The following is a 19070-nucleotide window of genomic DNA, read 5'->3' as shown; positions in this document are numbered from 1 at the left end:
CCAATTTAAATGCTAATGAATCTGACTCTGCACGATGAGAAACCTTTCCTGAATCGGAAATTTCTCCCTCAGACCTCAAATCCCTCACCTCCATTTCAGAGCGTTGTGAGGGTACATCAGATAAGGCTACCAAAGCTTCAGACTGCTCATAATCTGTTCTTAAAACAGAGCTATCACGCTTTGTAGGAAAAACTGGCAGTTTGGATAAAAAAGGCCGCAAAGGAATTATCCATAACTGTCGCTAGTTGTTGCAATGTAATAGGGGCAGACGCACTAGAGGCACTAAGCGTCGTTTGCGCGGGCGTAACTGGTTGTGACACATGGGGAGAGGTAGACAGACTATCCTCATTACCTTCAGTCTGAGAATCATCTTGGGCAACATTTTTAAGTGCAACAATATGATCTTTAAAAAGTGTATAGACATATTAGTGCAATTGGGACACATTCTGAGAGGGGGTTGCACCATGGCTTCTAAACACATTGAACAAGGATTTTCCTTAGTGTCAGACATGTTTAACAGACTAGTAGCATACACAAGCAAGCTTGGAAAACACTTTAATCAAATAAAAAACACAAATTTGAAAAAAAACGTTACTGTGCCTTTAAGCAATAAAAAGAGCACACAATTTTACAAAACCGTGAAAAATGCACCAATCCTTTGAAATTTTCACAGTATGTACCTAAGGCTTTAATATGATTGCACAGCAAGTTTCAGAACGATTAACCCCTTAATGCCCAAACCGGAGCAGCCTAAAGCCAACAAGAGCACACAATTTTAGAAAAACAGTTCTAACAGCACATTCACTTTACCCTCCCTGAGAGAGAACAGTGCGTTAACGCGGCAAAGAGAATGACTGGGGGGTGGAGCTATATGGACAGTTCTGCTGTGTTCTCTCTTTGCCACTTCCTGTAGGGAAGGAGAATATCCCACAAGTAAGGATGAATCCGTGGACTGGATACACCTTGCAAGAGAAAGGGGAATTGACTCTCACATGATGGATATCATAACCCTCTATTTAAAGCAGAGAGAGAGATGAGGGCTCTATAACAGAAAAATGGTGATAATCTACCCACTAGAAACTAGGGTCTTTACTAGTGGAGCAGATAACAGACCCTTCATTTGAAAGAGGGCATTATCCCTTTTTGAATAATCCCTAAAACAAATGTGGGGAGATATGAGCTCTTTGCCCCTGTAAGTGGTCTGGAGAAGAAATATAGGCTTTTATAGCCCTGTCCTCCAGCTGCAGACTTACTTCTAAAAAAATCCCTAACATTTACAGTGACTTCTTTGTTACCTGTGATTTCATTCGCAAGTCTCCTTGCTATCCTGCAATCTGGGGGGTCCCAGGATCCACAGGATAAGGGTGACCCCCCCCAGGAGGACAACAAGTGCAAGTGGTCCTCTGCCCTCTATATTAAAATTATACTCACACTTGTGTGTCCCAATTAAGGGATAATTTTAAAATTGAAAATTTTATTTTTTTATTCTCTAAAGAAAAGTTAATGTGCTGAATAAAACAAACTTTTATGTGGCAAGGATTAAGCAGTAAAGTTTCAAGACTCAGTGGTACAAAGACAATAATTCCAGTTATTTTTACTACAGATTTTACCTAACCATTTTCATGCATAAATGTTTAACATTGTTTTTTGTTTTACAATATCCATGAAAAAAATAGTGTGTACTAACATATGGCTAAAGTATATATATGTTCTGCTGAAGACATCCTTCTACTACAAGGAAACGTAAGGTATACCAAAATTAGAACAAACAGCTGGATACAAATAAGGTTGTTGTGGGAAGAGGTAAGGTGTTCATTTTTAAAGTGATTTTAAATTTTAATGACTTAAAGCCCAGGATCAAAAAATAATCCTAAAAACAACAAGGGCATTTCATTTCATTAAAGTTTACGAAGACTCTTATTTTTTTTAAAATACTTACCTTTGCGTTATGGTAAACGAAATGCAGATCCTCCACCTGCATCTCCTGCTTTCTTTAGCATATGGATGACTAATCTGGCTTCCTCCAAACGTTGCATGCCCACTTTTGCGTCCAGCTTGTGGGGTGCACAACGATTGAAGGAAGCTGAATTAGTCATCCATATGCTAAAGAAAGCAGAAGATGTGGGCGGAGGATCTGCACTGTGTGGAGGTATTTTTAAAAAAAAATACGCGTTTGTAAACTTTAATGAATTAAAGTGCCCCTGTTTTTAAGATTATTTTTTGATCCTGTGCTTTAATTCATTAACGTTTACAATCACTTTAACCGCATGTAGTTGATGAAGGAGGAAAGTGCTGGTATATGACAGAGGGTGTAGGGGGATGGCATAAATTATATGAGGCCTTAAATTACCCCCCTCAAGGCAACCAAGTGATTAAATCACTGCATTTGTCCTTTTATTGTGGTAGTCTATTGCCCCATTTTAGCATGATAAAAGCAGCATGAAGTAGAAATGGACATCCTTGTTAGACAACAGAAAGGACCAAGAATTTAAACTTTATAAGACCCTATGGAAAAAGCTTTATAAAAATATGGTTTATGTAAAACTAAATAACTGAAAAATAATCTTGTTAAATACAGAATATTAAATCTTTCCATTTGAATAATAATCCTATATAGGGATGCACCGAAATTTCCGCCTATCCCATTTCGGCCGAAAGAGGGGCAAACCGGCCAAAAATTGTATGCTCTATAAGAAATTAAATTAACCCCTAGACACCAAGAAATCAACCCCTGGCAGCCAGATTTTTTTTTATTATATAATTTTTATTGATTCAAGTTGTCATCAATAAGGAAACAAAACTTTACAATGAACATCCAGAAGAAAGATTAAAGAACTCTCGTTTCTGTGACAAAATACATAGTGTAAACAATATTCGCCTACTAGACTGTGTACCTCCCTAATGACACATGAGGCCACTCTTGGGACTCTTCATTACGCAGGATGCAACGCTAAGGGGGCTATAGTAAATAGAACCTTTTTTATTTTATACAATCTGTCAACAAAAAGCAAAAGTGTTTAGTAGATACAAGGGAAGGGTACATTTACAATTGATATGCTGTTACATCACAGTAAGAAGAATTAAAAGATTATTTACCACAAGGTGATATGAGAGACTGTACCATCAGCATATTACTGAGCAGGAAAAAAATGGAACCTCATTTTAAATAATGTATATTCCTTCAGGCTTTGACGGGTCACATGTGGACCCACTTGAACAGGGGTAACTCAAGGGAGGAATGTGGCACTCTAGCATCTACTTAAACCATTAAGCAGCGCTGAAGCTTTGATATGGGTACATCTAGCTTAGGGATGAACAAATATTGTCATAGCCAAAATAGAAGGTACAAATATCGTGGAATACAGTATGTTGGGAGAATTATATGTTGCCTGTAGCTTTAAAAAGAGCAGGCACATGACAAACACTTGGTTTAACCGTGATATCTAAGTTTATCCCCATATATAACAGATACAGATTATTAGGATATACTGGGGGCTGCCAGAGGATATATTTAAGGAGTAGTGTATTAAGATATTTGTAGGGTACAAATATTAGAGCAAAGGGTATCTGATCAACATACTTTGACGGCAGTACATCTATTTTCTATGTTTGTGCCTGTATAAAAAAAATTTTGTCACTAAGCAGACTTTACAACATGCTAGTGTAAAGCGGCGAGGAAAAAGGATTTGGGAGAACCCGCAACCTCTAAGTAAGTTCCAGTATATTGGGCTAGCAGCAATCCTGCAAATCTTGGTATAAGGCAGAAGAGCAATGCCCTGTGTGTGTGTGTGTGTATATATATATATATATATATATATATATATATATATATATATATATATATATATATCTCTCAGGCTTAGATGACAGCCTGAACAGGTGGTATTATGAAGAGAAGTCCGGAAAGCTGGAGCAGCACTCAATATTGCGACCTATCATGGCTGCTGCCCGGAAGTCCCCCGGCAGCCAGATTTTGATCCTCCAAAGTGTCCACCCCCGTGCCTCACTAACCGCTATAAGCTGCACCTAAATTTAGCCCTGTGTTGCTGGGTTTTTTCCAGACCATAATCAACTGAACTACAGGCCCCAGAATGCCTCGCAGGTAGAGGGGGTGCGGCACTGTGGGCTGTTCACTAACTTGAAGCAGAGCGGCAGAGTGAGAGAGGGAACTTGCCGTGTCAGGTGAATTTTATGACACTTGTCCTGCACAATGAGTTGCTTTTTCAAATAAAGTCACGGTTAGACAGGGAGCCAGATAAGGGTAAATATACGTATTAGCCTTTCACACACTCACTGACAGGAGGATCCGTTACAAGTAACTATATTGCTCTACAGGCAAGTGTCATACAAGTCAACTGACACGGCAAGATTAGGACTACTGTTTAAACAGAGAGCGGGCTGCAGCGTGGTTTTAATACAAGCAGTTGTCACCTCCTCCTCCTGAGTACTGCACAACCAGCTGCTTTTCCAGAAAAGTCACGTGGTTTTAATACAAGCAGTTGTCACCTCCTCCTCCTGAGTACTGCACAACCAGCTGCTTTTCCAGAAAAGTCACGGCCAGACAAGGAGCCAGATAAGAGTGAATATATGCAACATGTAGGAGCCGTTTGCACACTGACAGGAGAACTGTAATTGTTTGGGCTACAATCCACAAGCAGTGCACTGGTAATACGATCTCCAGCATTCCTCTGTGTGCCTCAGTATGATGCCTTAATGCTTAACCCCATGCTGCCTGCTGTGTGTACCTCAGTGCAGATAAGATAATTAAGGATTGTGTCATATGATAGATATAGATATATATATAGATATATATATATATAGATATATATATATATTAACAAGTCATATATTAATAAAATCATTTGGGGGGAAAGTAATTTTCAGCCAAGGGACTCTGGAATTCATAACATATGTTAATACAATAAAGAAAGGCTAGATGGATAACCCAAACCACTGCAAGTTCTCTAGAGGACTTTGAAAATATCACTTTTTCCCCCCCATTTTGGTGAGCATAAATGTGATATTTTATTTTTTAATACGTTAATTTAGCAAATTATAAATATGAGCAGTGCTTCTACTAGATACTTACACACAATGTAAAACGATTGCGTTTGATAAATCCAGAGGGTACATTTGTCATGATAGGTGGCACTGCTGTAAGCAAGTTCCTGTGGATGGCGTGACAAGATCCTTTGCAATTAACAGTGCTCAACATATACATGGGGGTAAATTTATTAAGCTGCCTTTGCGGAGGAGGATTGCAAGAACGAGCCAGCAGCAACAAATCTCAGAAGCAGAAAATGCTTCCTTTGCCTCTCAACCTCCTCAGAAGTGGCAAGGTCAATCATCCCGAACAATCGAGAGTCCCTACTCTTGTGCAATTGGTTACACAACAGCAGAAGGTGGATTTGCAAAAGAAAGCTCTTTGCCAAGAGATACAGAACCAAAAGTGTTGATTGCAGATTCACTATTTGCAAACCTGTACATCTGCAATCATAACTTTTGTCTATGGTATGGTTTCACTTTGCCCAGCAGAGTTCCTGATACGTGCTAATAGCACTGCTCAGCTACTGATACAGATCACCTGCAGTAGTCTTTCTAAACTAGGGTATATAAATATCTGTACAATCAAGCAGACAAATATGAGTGATAGAATAAATGTATGTCTATATGCATTGTATAGAACAAAAGCATGGGGGGGGGGGATTGAACCGTTTTAGCCGCAAAAATAAATGGAAAAATCGGTGTGTACAGGTTATAACTTTAATGGCTAACTCCTATGTAATACTACTAGTTAATACATGTGCAAGCTTTCAGCACAATGATGTCCATACATCCAACCTGACAGAGGGACCACAGTGTCCTGAAAGCTTGCAAATGTACAGGTACATATTCCGAAACCCGGAATTGCAAATTTGTTAATTATAAAAAACAAATGATAGAGAAGTATTAGAAATGATATAAAGCTATTTTAGGTTGCATGTATAAGCTAGCTATATTATAACATGTTAATATTGACTAAATAACATAAGATTGTTGTTTACACTTGGTACCATTCCATGCAAATAATTAAAAACCCAATCCTTTTCCAGGCCCAAGCAGTTTGGATAAAGGTTTTTATAGAAACATAGAATTTGAAGGTAGATAAGAACCAAAAAGGCCCATCAAGTCTACCCATATTACATGTTACTTTTTCCTTAGGATAGCCTTATGAATGTCCCAGGCATTTTTTAATTCCTTTACAGTCTTTGTGTTTACCACCTCAAATGGAAGTTTATTCCATGAACCCACCACCCTTTCTGTACCTGTATTAACTTAAACTGATAGGAATCTGCAGTTTTTTTGCAAAATGATTTTTGCTTTCTTTGAAAACAATGGCTAACACTGTAAAACCTTTTTCTGCTTCTATATACATAACCCTGATAAAGCCATTTTTGTTTTATATATATATATATATATATATATATATATATATATATACCAAGAAATACAATATTCTTTAAAATCTACCATTAATCTACCGTTATTTTTGCTAATAGATCAACAAATATTAACCAAATTTAAGAGCTGGAAGGAATAGCGAAAACTGTCTCATATAGAAGCCATATGGTGCTTGCATAAGGATGTGAAGAATAATCCAAAAGAAATACAGGCCCAGAAAACATTTTTTAAACAACAACGTAGAAGTCCTAATTTAGCAATATACATTCCATCTAACAGATTACTTTAAAGAACTAAAAGAAACATCAACAAAGGAAAAAATGGTTGTTCTGCATAATGCAGCAATAATGCTGATAGTTACTTAATTTTCAGTTTCCTATCTTGATACACTCTCACTGCCATTTGGATGAGAAGCAGCACAGAAAATGTAGAGAATAGACTTGCAAAGACAGAATACTGGTCTACCCTCCCCCATAACTTGGGGGATGGGAAAGAAAATAAAGAAAGGGATCAACTTAAAGAGACAGTCTACTGCAGAATTTTTATTTTTTAAACATTTTTTACCCATTCCCCAGTTTTGCATAACCAACACAATTATATTAATATACTTTTTACCTCTGCAGACTGCCAGTTCTTTTGACAGACATGCACTTTAGCCAATCATAGCGGACTCCTGGTAACGCCACGGGAGTGACCACAATGTTATCAATATGGCACAAATGAACTAGCGCTGTCTAGCTGGGAAAAAAAAAACCAAACCTGTCAAAATGCACTGAGATAAGAGGCGGCCTTCAACGGCTTAGACATTAGCCTCTGAGCTTACCCAAGTTCAGTTATTAACCAATACCACCAAGAGAACAAAGCAAAATTTGATGATAAAAGTAAATTGGAAAGTTGGTTAAAATTGCATGCCCTATATGAATCATGTAAGTTTAAATTTTGACTAGACTGTCCTTTTAACCCTTTGGCTGCTAAGCCATTTGGTTTTGAGCTTTTTGTTGCAGTTCATGTTTAACGACTTTTAGAAATAAAGTTTGCGTGCACTATACAAACTATATATGGGGTTTTTTCAGCAGACCTAGCAGATTCAAAATATACCATTATTATATGTGTATGTATCATCAGGTTTAAAAGGAGTGAAAAGAAAAACAGACTTTATGCTTACCTGATAAATTACTTTCTCTTGCGGTGTATCCAGTCCAAGGATTCATCCTTTACTTGTGGGATATTCTCATTCCCTACAGGAAGTAGCAAAGAGAGCACACAGCAAAGCTGTCCATATAGCTCCCCCTCTAGCTCCAACTCCCAGTCATTTGACCAAAGGTTAGGAAGAAAAAGGAGAAACCATAGGGTGCAGTGGTGACTGTAGTTTAAACTAAAAAATTTTTACCCGACTTAAATGCCAGAGCGGGCCGTGGACTGGATACACCGCAAGAGAAAGTAATTTATCAGGTAAGCATAAATTCTGTTCTCTTGCAAGGTGTATCCAGTCCACGGATTCATCCTTTACTTGTGGGATACCAATACCAAAGCTTTAGGACACGGATGAAGGGAGGGAACAAGACAGGTACCTTAAACGGAAGGCACCACTGCTTGCAAAACCTCTCCCCCAAAAATAGCCTCCGAAGAAGCAAAAGTATCGAATTTGTAAAATTTGGCAAAAGTATGCAGTGAAGACCAAGTCGCTGCCTTACAAATCTGTTCAACAGAAGCCTCATTTTTGAAAGCCCATGTGGAAGCCACTGCTCTGGTAGAATGAGCAGTAATTCTTTCAGGAGGCTGCTGGCCAGTAGTCTCATAGGCCAAACGGATGATGCTTTTCTGCCAAAAGGAAAGAGGTAGCAGTCGCTTTCTGACCTCTCCTCTTCCCAGAATAGATAACAAACAAGGAAGATGTTTGTCTGAAATCCTTAGTTGCTTGTAAATAGAACTTTAAAGCACAAACTACATCAAGATTGTGTAATAGACGTTCTTCGAAGATGGATTAGGACACAGAGAAGGAACAACAATTTCCTGGTTAATATTCTTGTTAGAAACAACTTTAGGAAGAAAACCAGGCTTGGTACGCAAAACTACCTTATCTGCGTGGAACACCAGGTAAGGTGAATCACACTGTAAGGCAGATAATTCTAAAACTCTTCGAGCAGAAGAGATAGCTATCAAAAACAAAACTTTCCAAGATAACAACTTAATGTCTATGGAATGTAAAGGTTCAAACGGAACCCCTTGAACTGAAAGAACTAGATTCAAACTCCATGGCGGAGCCACAGCTTTATAGACAGGCTTGATTCTGACTAAAGCCTGAGCAAACGCTTGAACGTCTGGTACCTCTGCCAGACGCTTGTGTAACAGGATAGACAAAGCAGATATTTGTCCTTTTAAGGAGCTAGCCGACAATCCTTTCTCCAGTCCTTCTTGGAGAAAGGACAATATCCTGGGAATCCTAATCTTACTCAATGAGTAACCCTTGGATTCACACCAACAAAGATATTTCCGCCATATCTTATGGCAGATTTTCCTGGTGACAGGCTTTCTAGCCTGAATCAGAGTATCTATAACTGACTCAGAGAACCAACGCTTTGATAGAATTAAGCGTTCAATCTCCAAGCAGTCAGACGTAGAGAAACTAAATTTGGATGCTTGAACGGACCCTGTATTAGAAGATCCTGCCTCATTGGCAGTGTCCGTGGTGGGACAGATGACATGTCCACTAGGTCTGCATACCAAGTCCTGCGTGGCCACGCAGGCGCTATCAGAATCACCGAAGCCTTCTCCTGCTTGATTCTGGCAACCAGACGCGGGAGGAGAGGAAACGGTGGAAAAACATAAGCCAGATTTAAGGACCAAGGCGCTGCTAGAGCATCTATCAATACCGCCTTGGGATCCCGGGATTTGGACCGTAGAGAGGAAGTTTGGTGTTCTGACGGGACGCCATCAGATCCAACTCTGGGGTGCCCCATAGCTGAGTCAGCTGGGCAAATACCGCCGGGTGGAGTTCCCACTCCCCGGGTGAAAAGTCCCTAGTGCTTAGAGCCAGCAAAGAGAATGACTGGGGGGTGGAGCTATATGGACAGCTTTGCTGTGTGCTCTCATTGCTACTTCCTGTAGGGAATGAGAATATCCCACAAGTAAAGGCTGAATCCGTGGACTGGATACACCTTGCAAGAGAAAAAAATATTTTTTAATTTAAGCTTCATCATGAAAACCTGTGTGGATAAATATTTGTAGTAGATAACCTGTCTGAAATAATCAGAAATTAACATTTCACATTTGTTTCCCGTTTTATTGCAGGCATGTCAATTTGATAAATAATCAAAAAGAGCATTTTAGAATTTACTGTACTGTTTTCAGCAATTAACCCCTTAATGACAGAGGACTTACCAGGTACGTCATAGAAAAACATTCCCTTAATGACAATTGACGTACCTGGTACGTCCTCTGTTAGAAGCGCTGGAAGCGATCATGATCGCTTCCAGCTGCTTACAAGGGATTGTAGTGATGCCTCAATATTGAGGCATCACTGCAATCCCTTATTTTACCCACCGATGCAGAGAGGGCCACTTTGTGGCCCTCTCTGCATTGGACTATGGCGATCATACATTCGTTGGCGGGTGGGAGCATCTTGTTTGAGGAGCGGTAAGGATATGCTCCATATTTGTCTAACTCACGATCATGAATGGCAATTTCGGCGGTTGCGGCCAGGGAGGCGGGGGGCATTTTGTTCCGGCAAAATATACCGGAACAAAATGAAAAAAATATATATATATATATATATATATATATATATATATATATATATATATATATATATATATATATATATATATATATATATATATAATCAATGCAGATGCATGGGGATCTTCTTGTTTAGTAAGTGATCTGGGAGGGGAGGGATGTAGATGTTTTAAGGGGGGCCAGCTACACTACAGAAAACAAATTTTTAATCTAAAAAAAGTTAAAAAAAAAAAAACTATTTGTGGGGGCAAATTGGGTACTGGCAGACAGCTGCCAGTACCCAAGATGGCGGCAAATAGGTAGAGGGGGAGGGTTAGAGAGATGAATGGGGGGGGGGGATCAGGGAGGTTGTGGGGTAAGGGGGGATGCAGACTGCAGACAGTATGAAGAAAAAAAAATAAAAAATAAAAAAATGATTTTTATTTCAGTACTGGCAGACTTTCTGCCAGTACTTAAGATGGCAGTGACAATTGTGAGGTGGGGGAGGGAAGAGTGCTGTTTGAGGGAGGTCGGGGGGGGGGGGATGTGTCAGGTGGGAGGCTGATCTCTACACTAAAGATAAAAATTAACCCTATAAGCTACCTAATTAACCCCTTAACTGCTGGGCATATTACAAGTGTAGTGCGCAGCAGCATTTAACGGCCTTATTATTACCAAAAAGAAAGGCCAAAGCCATATATGTCTGCTATTTCTGAACAAAGGGGATCCCAGAGAAGCATTTACAACCATTTATGCCATAATTGCACAAGATGTTTGTAAATAAATTCAGCGAGAATCCTAAAGTTTGTGAAAAAGTCAACAATTTTTTTTATTTGATCGCATTTGACGGTGAAATGGTGGCATGAAATATACTAAAATGGGCCTAGATCAATACTTTGGAATGTCTTCTAAATAAAAATATATACTTGTCAAGGGATATTCAGGGATTCCTGAAAGATATCAATGTTCCAATGTAACTAGCGCTAATTTTGAAAAAAAGGGGTTTGGAAATAGCAAAGTGCTACTTGTATTTTTTGCCCTATAACTTGCAAAAAAAAAAAAAAAAAAAAAAACGAACATGTAAACATTGGGTATTTCTAAACTCAGGACAAAATTTAGAAACTATTTAGAATGGGTGTTTTTTGGTGGTTGTAGATATGTAACAGATTTTGGGGGTCAAAGTTAGAAAAAGTGTTTTTTCCATTTTTTCCTCATATTTTGTATTTTTTTTATAGTAAATTATAAGATATGATGAAAATAATGGTATCTTTAGAAAGTCCATTTAATGGCGAGAAAACCGGTATATAATATGTGTGGGTACAGTAAATGAGTAAGAGGAAAATTACAGCTAAACACAAACACTGCAGAAATTTAAAAATAGCCATTGTCATTAAGGGTAAGAAAATTGAAAAATGGTCCAGTCATTAAGGGGTTAAGCAGTTCTAGCCACCTGAGAAATTAAAATGGGGTACACAAAGCACACATTTGCAGAAAGTACACCCCTTGGTGAATCAAATGAGGGGCTATAAGTATTTCTAGCATGAATTTAGGATGTGCAGCAATTAATGGAATAAGTTGCATTACTTAAAGTGAATGTAAATTTTGATGCCAAAGTGCCCGGTTTTTAAAAATTCGATAAAAAAAAAACAGGGGCACTTTAATTAGTCAGAATTTACATTTTACTCCTGTTGTGAGGGGGAAAAAAAAAAAAAAAAAAAAAAAACACACAACAACTTACCTTTTAATCTTGACAGCGCTGGGTCTAAAATGAGGAATCTGGCTTCCTCCAATCACGGCATTGAATCAGACACTGATTCCCCGGATGGGGAAGCCGTGATTGGAGGATGAACTATCCATTTCTGACATCAGAAATGGCTTGCGACAACCGGAGAAAGCTGGAGCTGCTGTTAAGTTTAAAAGGTATTTTTTCACAACACGAGTGAAATGTAAATTTTGTTGAATTAAAGTGCCCCTGTTTTTTAATCGAATTTTTAAAAACCGGGCACTTTAGCATCAAAATTTACATTCACTTTAAAGAATATAAGAATTCTAAACAAAGAGCCATATTACACTTATTACATAGTCTATGAAAAAAGACCCAAAAGCACAAAAGGGTCAGATTACTGGTAAAGGGACAGGAACCACAAACATTTTTCTTTCATGATTCAGATAGGGAAACAATTTGAAAACAACTTTCCAGTTTACTTGTATGATTCTCTTGGTATCCTTTGTTAAAGAAGCAACAATGCAGTACTGGGAGCTAGCTGACGGCATTGGGCCAACAACATGAGGCATATATGTGGAGCCACCAGTTTCTGAACCTACCTAGGTATCCTTTTCAACAAGAGATACCAAGAGAACAAAAATTAAATAGAAGTAAATTGAAAAGATTTAAAATCACATACTCTTTCGGAATCATGAAAGAAGAAAAAAAAAAAAAGAATATTTGGGTATCATGACCTTTAAAGTACAAGGATTATAGAGTAACATTTTTTTCATTTCAGGATTCAGAGAGAATACAATTTCAAACAAGTTTCCAATTTACTTCTATTATCCAATTTACTTTATTCGCTTGGTATCATTTGTTGAAGAAACAGCAATGAATTACTGGGAGTTTGCTGAACACATCAGGTGAGCCAATAACATGAGGTATATGTGCGCAGCCACCAATCAGCAGCTTCGGAGCCAACCAAGGTACCCTTTTCAACAAGGGATACCACGCAAACAAAAATTAGATACTAGAAGTAAATTTAACGTCGTTTTATATCACATGTCCTATCTGATGATTAAAATTAAAACTAAAACTTTCATGATTCAGATAAAGCATGCCATTTTGAAAAACTTTCCAATTTACTTCCATTATAGTTATACTTTGAGTCACCAGTTCCTACTGAGCATGTGCAAGAGATCATCGCAGAATATACGTATATGCATTTGTGATTGGCTGATGGATGTCACATGATATAGGGAATAGACATAACTGAATTTGTCAAAAAAAATAAAATCTACTCGTGTGATTAAAAAAAGACAATGCAATAGCACTTAGTCTAAACTTCAAATATTTGTTGATTAGGAAAATTTATTTTAATTTACTGGTCCTTTAACATGGATTGCACTGCTATTGCATGTCAATAGTTTTAATACATATTGTGTGGATATTTATCTAGTGGGGGCTACAAATAGATGCATAAAGCCATAATAGCAGATTAAAAAAGGGACATATCTCCCTATTGGGCCTAAGCAGAGGTCATCAGATGAGGAACTGCAAAACAATGCAAGTGTAATAAAAACAAAATGACTGGTAGGCATCGTCTATTCCAGTAGCAGATTCTACCTGCAGAATTCCTTAAAAACTGTGTGCAAGTGTACCCAGAAGAATTGATGCCGTTGTGAAAGCATTACTTTAGAGGATTTTTTCACACAGTAGTGTATGTGTGTTTGTTACGTTTGTAATTGGTTAGCAAGCATTCATTTGATTTTGGGAAGAGGGACATCAGTGAGGGGGAGAAACTTAAAAGGGACATGAAACCCAAAATTGTTCTTTCATGATTCAGATAGAACTTACAATTTTAAACAACAACTATTATTTATTTCCTTTTCTTGTTATCCCTTTGCTGTAAGGCTTATCTAGGCAAGCTCAGGAACAGCAAAGAACCTAGGTTCTAGCTGCCGATTAGTGGCTGAATATATATGCTGATTGCCATTGGTTCACCCATGTTTTCAGTTAGAAACCAGAAGTGCATTGCTGCTCCTTCAACAAATCATACAAAGAAAATGAAACATATTAGATAACCGAGAACACAATTTTAAACAACTTTCTAATTTACTTCTATCTGAATCACAAAAGAAAAACATAAATGTATGCTTACCATATAAATTCCTTTCCTTCCTGGCAGGGAGAGTCCACAACATCATTCCTTACTGTTGGGAAATACAACACCTGGCCACCAGGAGGAGGCAGACACCCCAGCCAAAAGGCTTAAATATTCCTCCCACTTCCCCTACCCCCCACTCATTCTGCCGAGGGAACAAGGGAAAGTAGGAGAAACATCAGGATATAAAAAGGTGCCAGAAGAAATATTTAAAAAAAAAATTACAGGCGGGATCGTGGACTCTCCCTGCCAGGAAGGAAAGGAATTTAATTGGGAAGCCTAAATTATGTTTTCCTTCCATAATGCAGGGAGAGCCAACAACTTAATTCCTTGCTGTTGGGAAAACTGTACCCAAGCTCCAGAGGACACTGAATGAATAAACGGGGAGGGAAAAGAAAAAAAAAAAAAAAAGGGGGGAGGAGGAGAGGCAGACTATTATGAGGGAACCACAGCCTGCAAAACTTTTCTCCCGAAAGCTGCTTAGATAGAACATCCCTGAGGCTGGCGGATGAATCGGATAACAGCCGTACAAGAAAAGGGTTTGGAGGCCAGCGTGTTTTCACTAATATATGAACATTACTTTACGGGTTTGCATCGGCTTGTCATCGAAGGGGATTGACTGGTAACAGAGGGATTACTATCTACACATTTATTACAGATTGTGTGCCCAACAGTGACTTATGATGCGATAAAGCTATATTTGACGAACTTTGCATTAGATGTTTTGACCTACATAGAAGGCAATTGATAGGTCATCAAGGATAGCCCCACTCCTCAACAATAATATTTTCATACTGGATGTTACTGAGTCACAGGATGTGTACCTGATCCGGTCTTGGAGTGCAGTTCCCTTCCATGTTTTGTATTTTCTATGGGTGATTACAGCCACCTGTGCACCCCTTCTTTGTTCTCAGTTTGTTTAGCTTTGTGAGCTCGCATGATGGTGTGCCTGTGTTAGGGACTCAGGCTAAGGAAAGGACCTTGACGTGGTGCCTGAGCTTTCCCATTTGGCCAGATGCGGTGACTAACCTTTCCAGTTGTGATTTTATCTTAGCTGTGAGCTAGCTGGTGAGTGCTGGGTGTTTCTATGTGATAGATATATATATATATATATATACACACACACACACATACACATACACACATATATACACACACACAGTATATATATCCTGTATTAGGCTACAATGTGTGATTTTGTATAATTTTGGGATGGTGGTGTGCCACAGGATTTTTTTTTATGTAAAAAAAAAAAAAAAGGTTGCAAATTACTGCTCTAAGACATATGTAGGGAGGGGAAGATAGAAATAAACTAAACAACATAATATATGCAGATGTATGTATTACTGGTTTAAAATTCTTCTTCTATACAGGTCGAAAACCCTTTATCCAAACTTCTTGGGACCAGGAAAGGTTTGGATTTCTAAACAGTTTGGATTTTGGAATATTTGCATCTGTAAAATGGGACAGTTTGGAAAGGGGATGGAACCAAGAGTAAACAATATCTTATGTCATATAGGCAATATTTACATATAATACAACTTATGTAACCTAAAGGTAAGTTTTATATAATTTTAAAATACTTTGGTATACATAGTACCATCAGAAAAATACAATACTGTAATAAGAAAGGTAATATTTGTGGTTTTAAATATAGACTATTTGCATTTTAGAACACAAAAGCAAACCAAAAGAAACAGGCAGAAAAGTTGTAATTTTTGATAATTAAAAAAAAAAAAAAAAAATATTAAATAGTTTTGATTTCAGAATATGTTTGGATTACCAATATTACCCTATGGAGCCCATTAACTAAGAATGGAGAGATGAGCAACTTTTAGGGAAAGGCTACATAGATTAAGGCACTGGATAGGGAGATGTTAGTTTAGAGCTAAAATATCCTGGGTGTATTGGTAAAATGTGTCACAGCAACAAAAATCTGGGTGGGCTTTAGAGAATTTGATTTGAGGGCAATGCACAAGAAAATATGTAAGGAAAAAGGTGTGCGAGTGTTTTAATATATACAAACACAATTTTAAAGGGATATAAAACCCAAAGTTTTTCCTTTCATGATTCAGATAAAGCACCTAATTTTACACAAAATTATAATTTACTTTTATCATCTAATTTGTTTCACTCTTAGTATCCTTTGTTGAAAAGCATACTTGGGTAGGCTCAGGAGCTAGCTGCTGATTGATGGCTGCACATGAATGTCTCCTGTCATTGGTTAAAAGATGTATTCAGCTAGAATATCACAAGAATGAAGCAAAATTGACAATAGATGTAAATTGGAAAGTTGCTTAAAATTATATCTTCTATGTGAACGAAAAACTGTGAATTTCATGCCCCTTTAATTGCATTTGCCTAATTTTTAAACATTTAAAAGGCTTTAGGGTTTCAAAATGGAAGCTTTACTTAAAACAATAATTAAAAGGGACACTGAACCCACATTTTTTCCTTCCGTGATTCAGAAGAGCACGCAATTTTAAAGGGCCATAATACCCAAATGTTTAAACACTTGAAAGTGATGCAGTATAGCTGTAAAAAGCTGACTAGAAAATATCTCCTGAACATCTCTATGTAAAAAAGAAAGATATTTTACCTCAAAAGTTCCTCAGTAGCCACATCCCATTGTAAAGGATTGCTAAGCAGCATTTTAGTGTCTGTCCTGGGACAGCTTCGAGGATGAGCCTCATGAACTCTCATATTATTTCACCAATCAGGTAATGGAAGCTTACTATGAAATCTCATGAGAGTTAAGTCAAATCTCATGAGATCACAGTAAGAGTTCATGACCTCAGTACTGCTGATGCTGATTGGCTGCTGTTCATTTCTTCATTTATTTTTTTATTTTTACCTGCAGCTGGGAGCAGCTGAGTATAACTTTTTACACAGAACTTACTCTGCTGAGCTGAGGAGATTGTGAGGTAAAATATCTTCCTTTTTTACATAGAGATGCTCAGGTGATATTTTCCTGTCAGCTTTTTAGTTATACTGCATCAGTTTCAAGTGATTTAGCATATGAGTATTATGTCCCTTTAAGCACTTTTCTAATTTACTTCTATTATCAAATTTTCTTCATTCTCTTGGTATCTTTATTTGAAAAGCAAGAATGTAAGTTTAGATGCCGGCCCATATTTGACGAACAACATGGGTTATTCTTGCTGATTGGTGGATAAATTCACCCACCAATAAACAATTGCTGTCCAGTGTTCTGAACCAAAAATTGTCTGGCTCCTTAGCTTATATGCCTTCTTTTTCAAAAAAAGATAGCAAGAGAACAAAGAAAAATTAATAGGAGTAAATTAGAAAGTTGCTTAAAATTGCATGCTCCATCTGAATCACAAAAGAAAAAAGTTGGGTTCAGTGTCCCTTTAAGAAACTTTTAAAAAGGACAGTATACACCAAATTTCATTTAACTGCATGTAATAGACACTACTATAAAAAATAATATGCACAGATACGGATATAAAAATCCAGTCTAAAACCATTTAAAGTGAATGTCAAGTTAAACCTATTAGCTAAAGTGAAACAATAGCAGTTAAAAAACGAATGAGAGTTTCATTCATGAAAATGTTAGTATATACTTATCGTCAGAGCAATTTCACTATGAAAGCTACAAGGATAATAGCTGAAGCTCCGGTCGCCATTTTCATTATTTTATTGACAGATGACTCATCTGCAATCAACTTATTGTTTCTCCCCCCCCCCCCCCGGGCAGTGACGTTTTTGCAAAGGGGATGAACGTCCTGGGGGGGGGGGGGGAACAACGATTAGTTGATGACAGATCTGCAAATCAAATGGTGAAAATGGCGACCGGAGCTTCAGCTATTATCCGTGTAGTTTTAATAGTGAAATTGCTCTGAAGATAAGTATATACTAACGTTTTCATGAATGAAACTCATTCATTTTTTAACTGCTATCATTTCACTTTAGCTAATAGGTTTAACTTGACATTCACTTTAAAAAATTACTTTGAAGCTCCCAGTTTAGCTCTATTGAAAAGGTTAGCCGGAACACCCACTGAAATTTCCACTCCCCCCCCCCCTCCTCCTGCATTTGAAAATACTCTTTACACAAACAGGAGCAAGCTGGAGTAGGTATACATCAGTATTCTTCGAAAACTTTTGGGCTTGGTTAGGAGTCTGAAAATCAGCACAATGTTATTTAAAAATAAGCAAAACTATACAAAAAAAAAAAAACACTGTATAGGCTATATAAATGGATCATCTACAAAACATTTATGCAAAGAAAAATCTAGTGTATAATGTCCCTTTAAATAAAATAGGGATTGCAAGCACAATGCTAAAAACTATAGCAGGACATTTTTTTGTTAATACTTATGACTGTTGATTTAGAGAGAGACATAAAAATTGATTCAAGCCTACATTAAAGGTCATACGTTCCTGAAAACATCTTCTACCTAGGTTATGGCTGCAGGGCATAAAAAGAGGGTATAAGAGTAATACTCATGAGATTGTGCACTTGGAAGGCAGTGGAAAAAGCAGATGTACACATGGCATGTTCAAACAAGGAAAATAATACATCCTGACAAATGTAATAACATTCAATACAGGTTTAAAGCGGACGGGAACTTTTATGTACCTATACACAGGCTAATGAAAAAAGTTCTTAAACTGTAAAAGTGTTAGTATGCACTAAAGTATTAAAAAAAAAACAATTACAAAAAAAAAAACATTAAACAACATTTACTGTGGGTGTTTTATACCTGTAGGAGCCTCAGTGATGTCCATTATCTACTTCCGAAATGGGATGAGCCGGAGAACTTATGTTATAAAAGAAAGAGAGAGATTTTGACCGATGACATGTCAGTTGTACCACTGTTAATACATTTATACGATAATGGCCAATTGCCTTAAACACATCCACTATCAAAGTATTTCAAAATTCAATATATAACGAAGTAGACAAACGTCACTACAGCAGCAAGACCAAGTCCCAAATGCTACCTCAGGTGTTCATATGTATGAGATAAACAGGCAGATTTGTATCGTGCAAACACACGTCCTGTGATTGAAACAA

At 37.5% G+C, this 19070-nt stretch overlaps 1 protein-coding gene across 1 annotated transcript in view; it reads right to left on the bottom strand.

The window, feature by feature from the left end:
* Positions 1-19070, bottom strand: part of CBX5 (chromobox 5) — a 107780-nt gene that overhangs the window by 84613 nt on the left and 4097 nt on the right. The window contains exon 2 of the mRNA XM_053705538.1: positions 18757-18813. Coding sequence (XP_053561513.1) covers positions 18757-18781 — 25 coding nt within the window. The 5' untranslated portion in view covers positions 18782-18813. The remainder of the gene's footprint in view (positions 1-18756; positions 18814-19070) is intronic.

This window comes from Bombina bombina, chromosome 3 (assembly GCF_027579735.1).
Source record: "Bombina bombina isolate aBomBom1 chromosome 3, aBomBom1.pri, whole genome shotgun sequence".
NCBI lineage: Eukaryota > Metazoa > Chordata > Amphibia > Anura > Bombinatoridae > Bombina > Bombina bombina.
The sequence above is the reverse complement of the archived record's forward strand: the minus strand, read 5'-3'. Positions and strand labels throughout refer to the sequence as shown.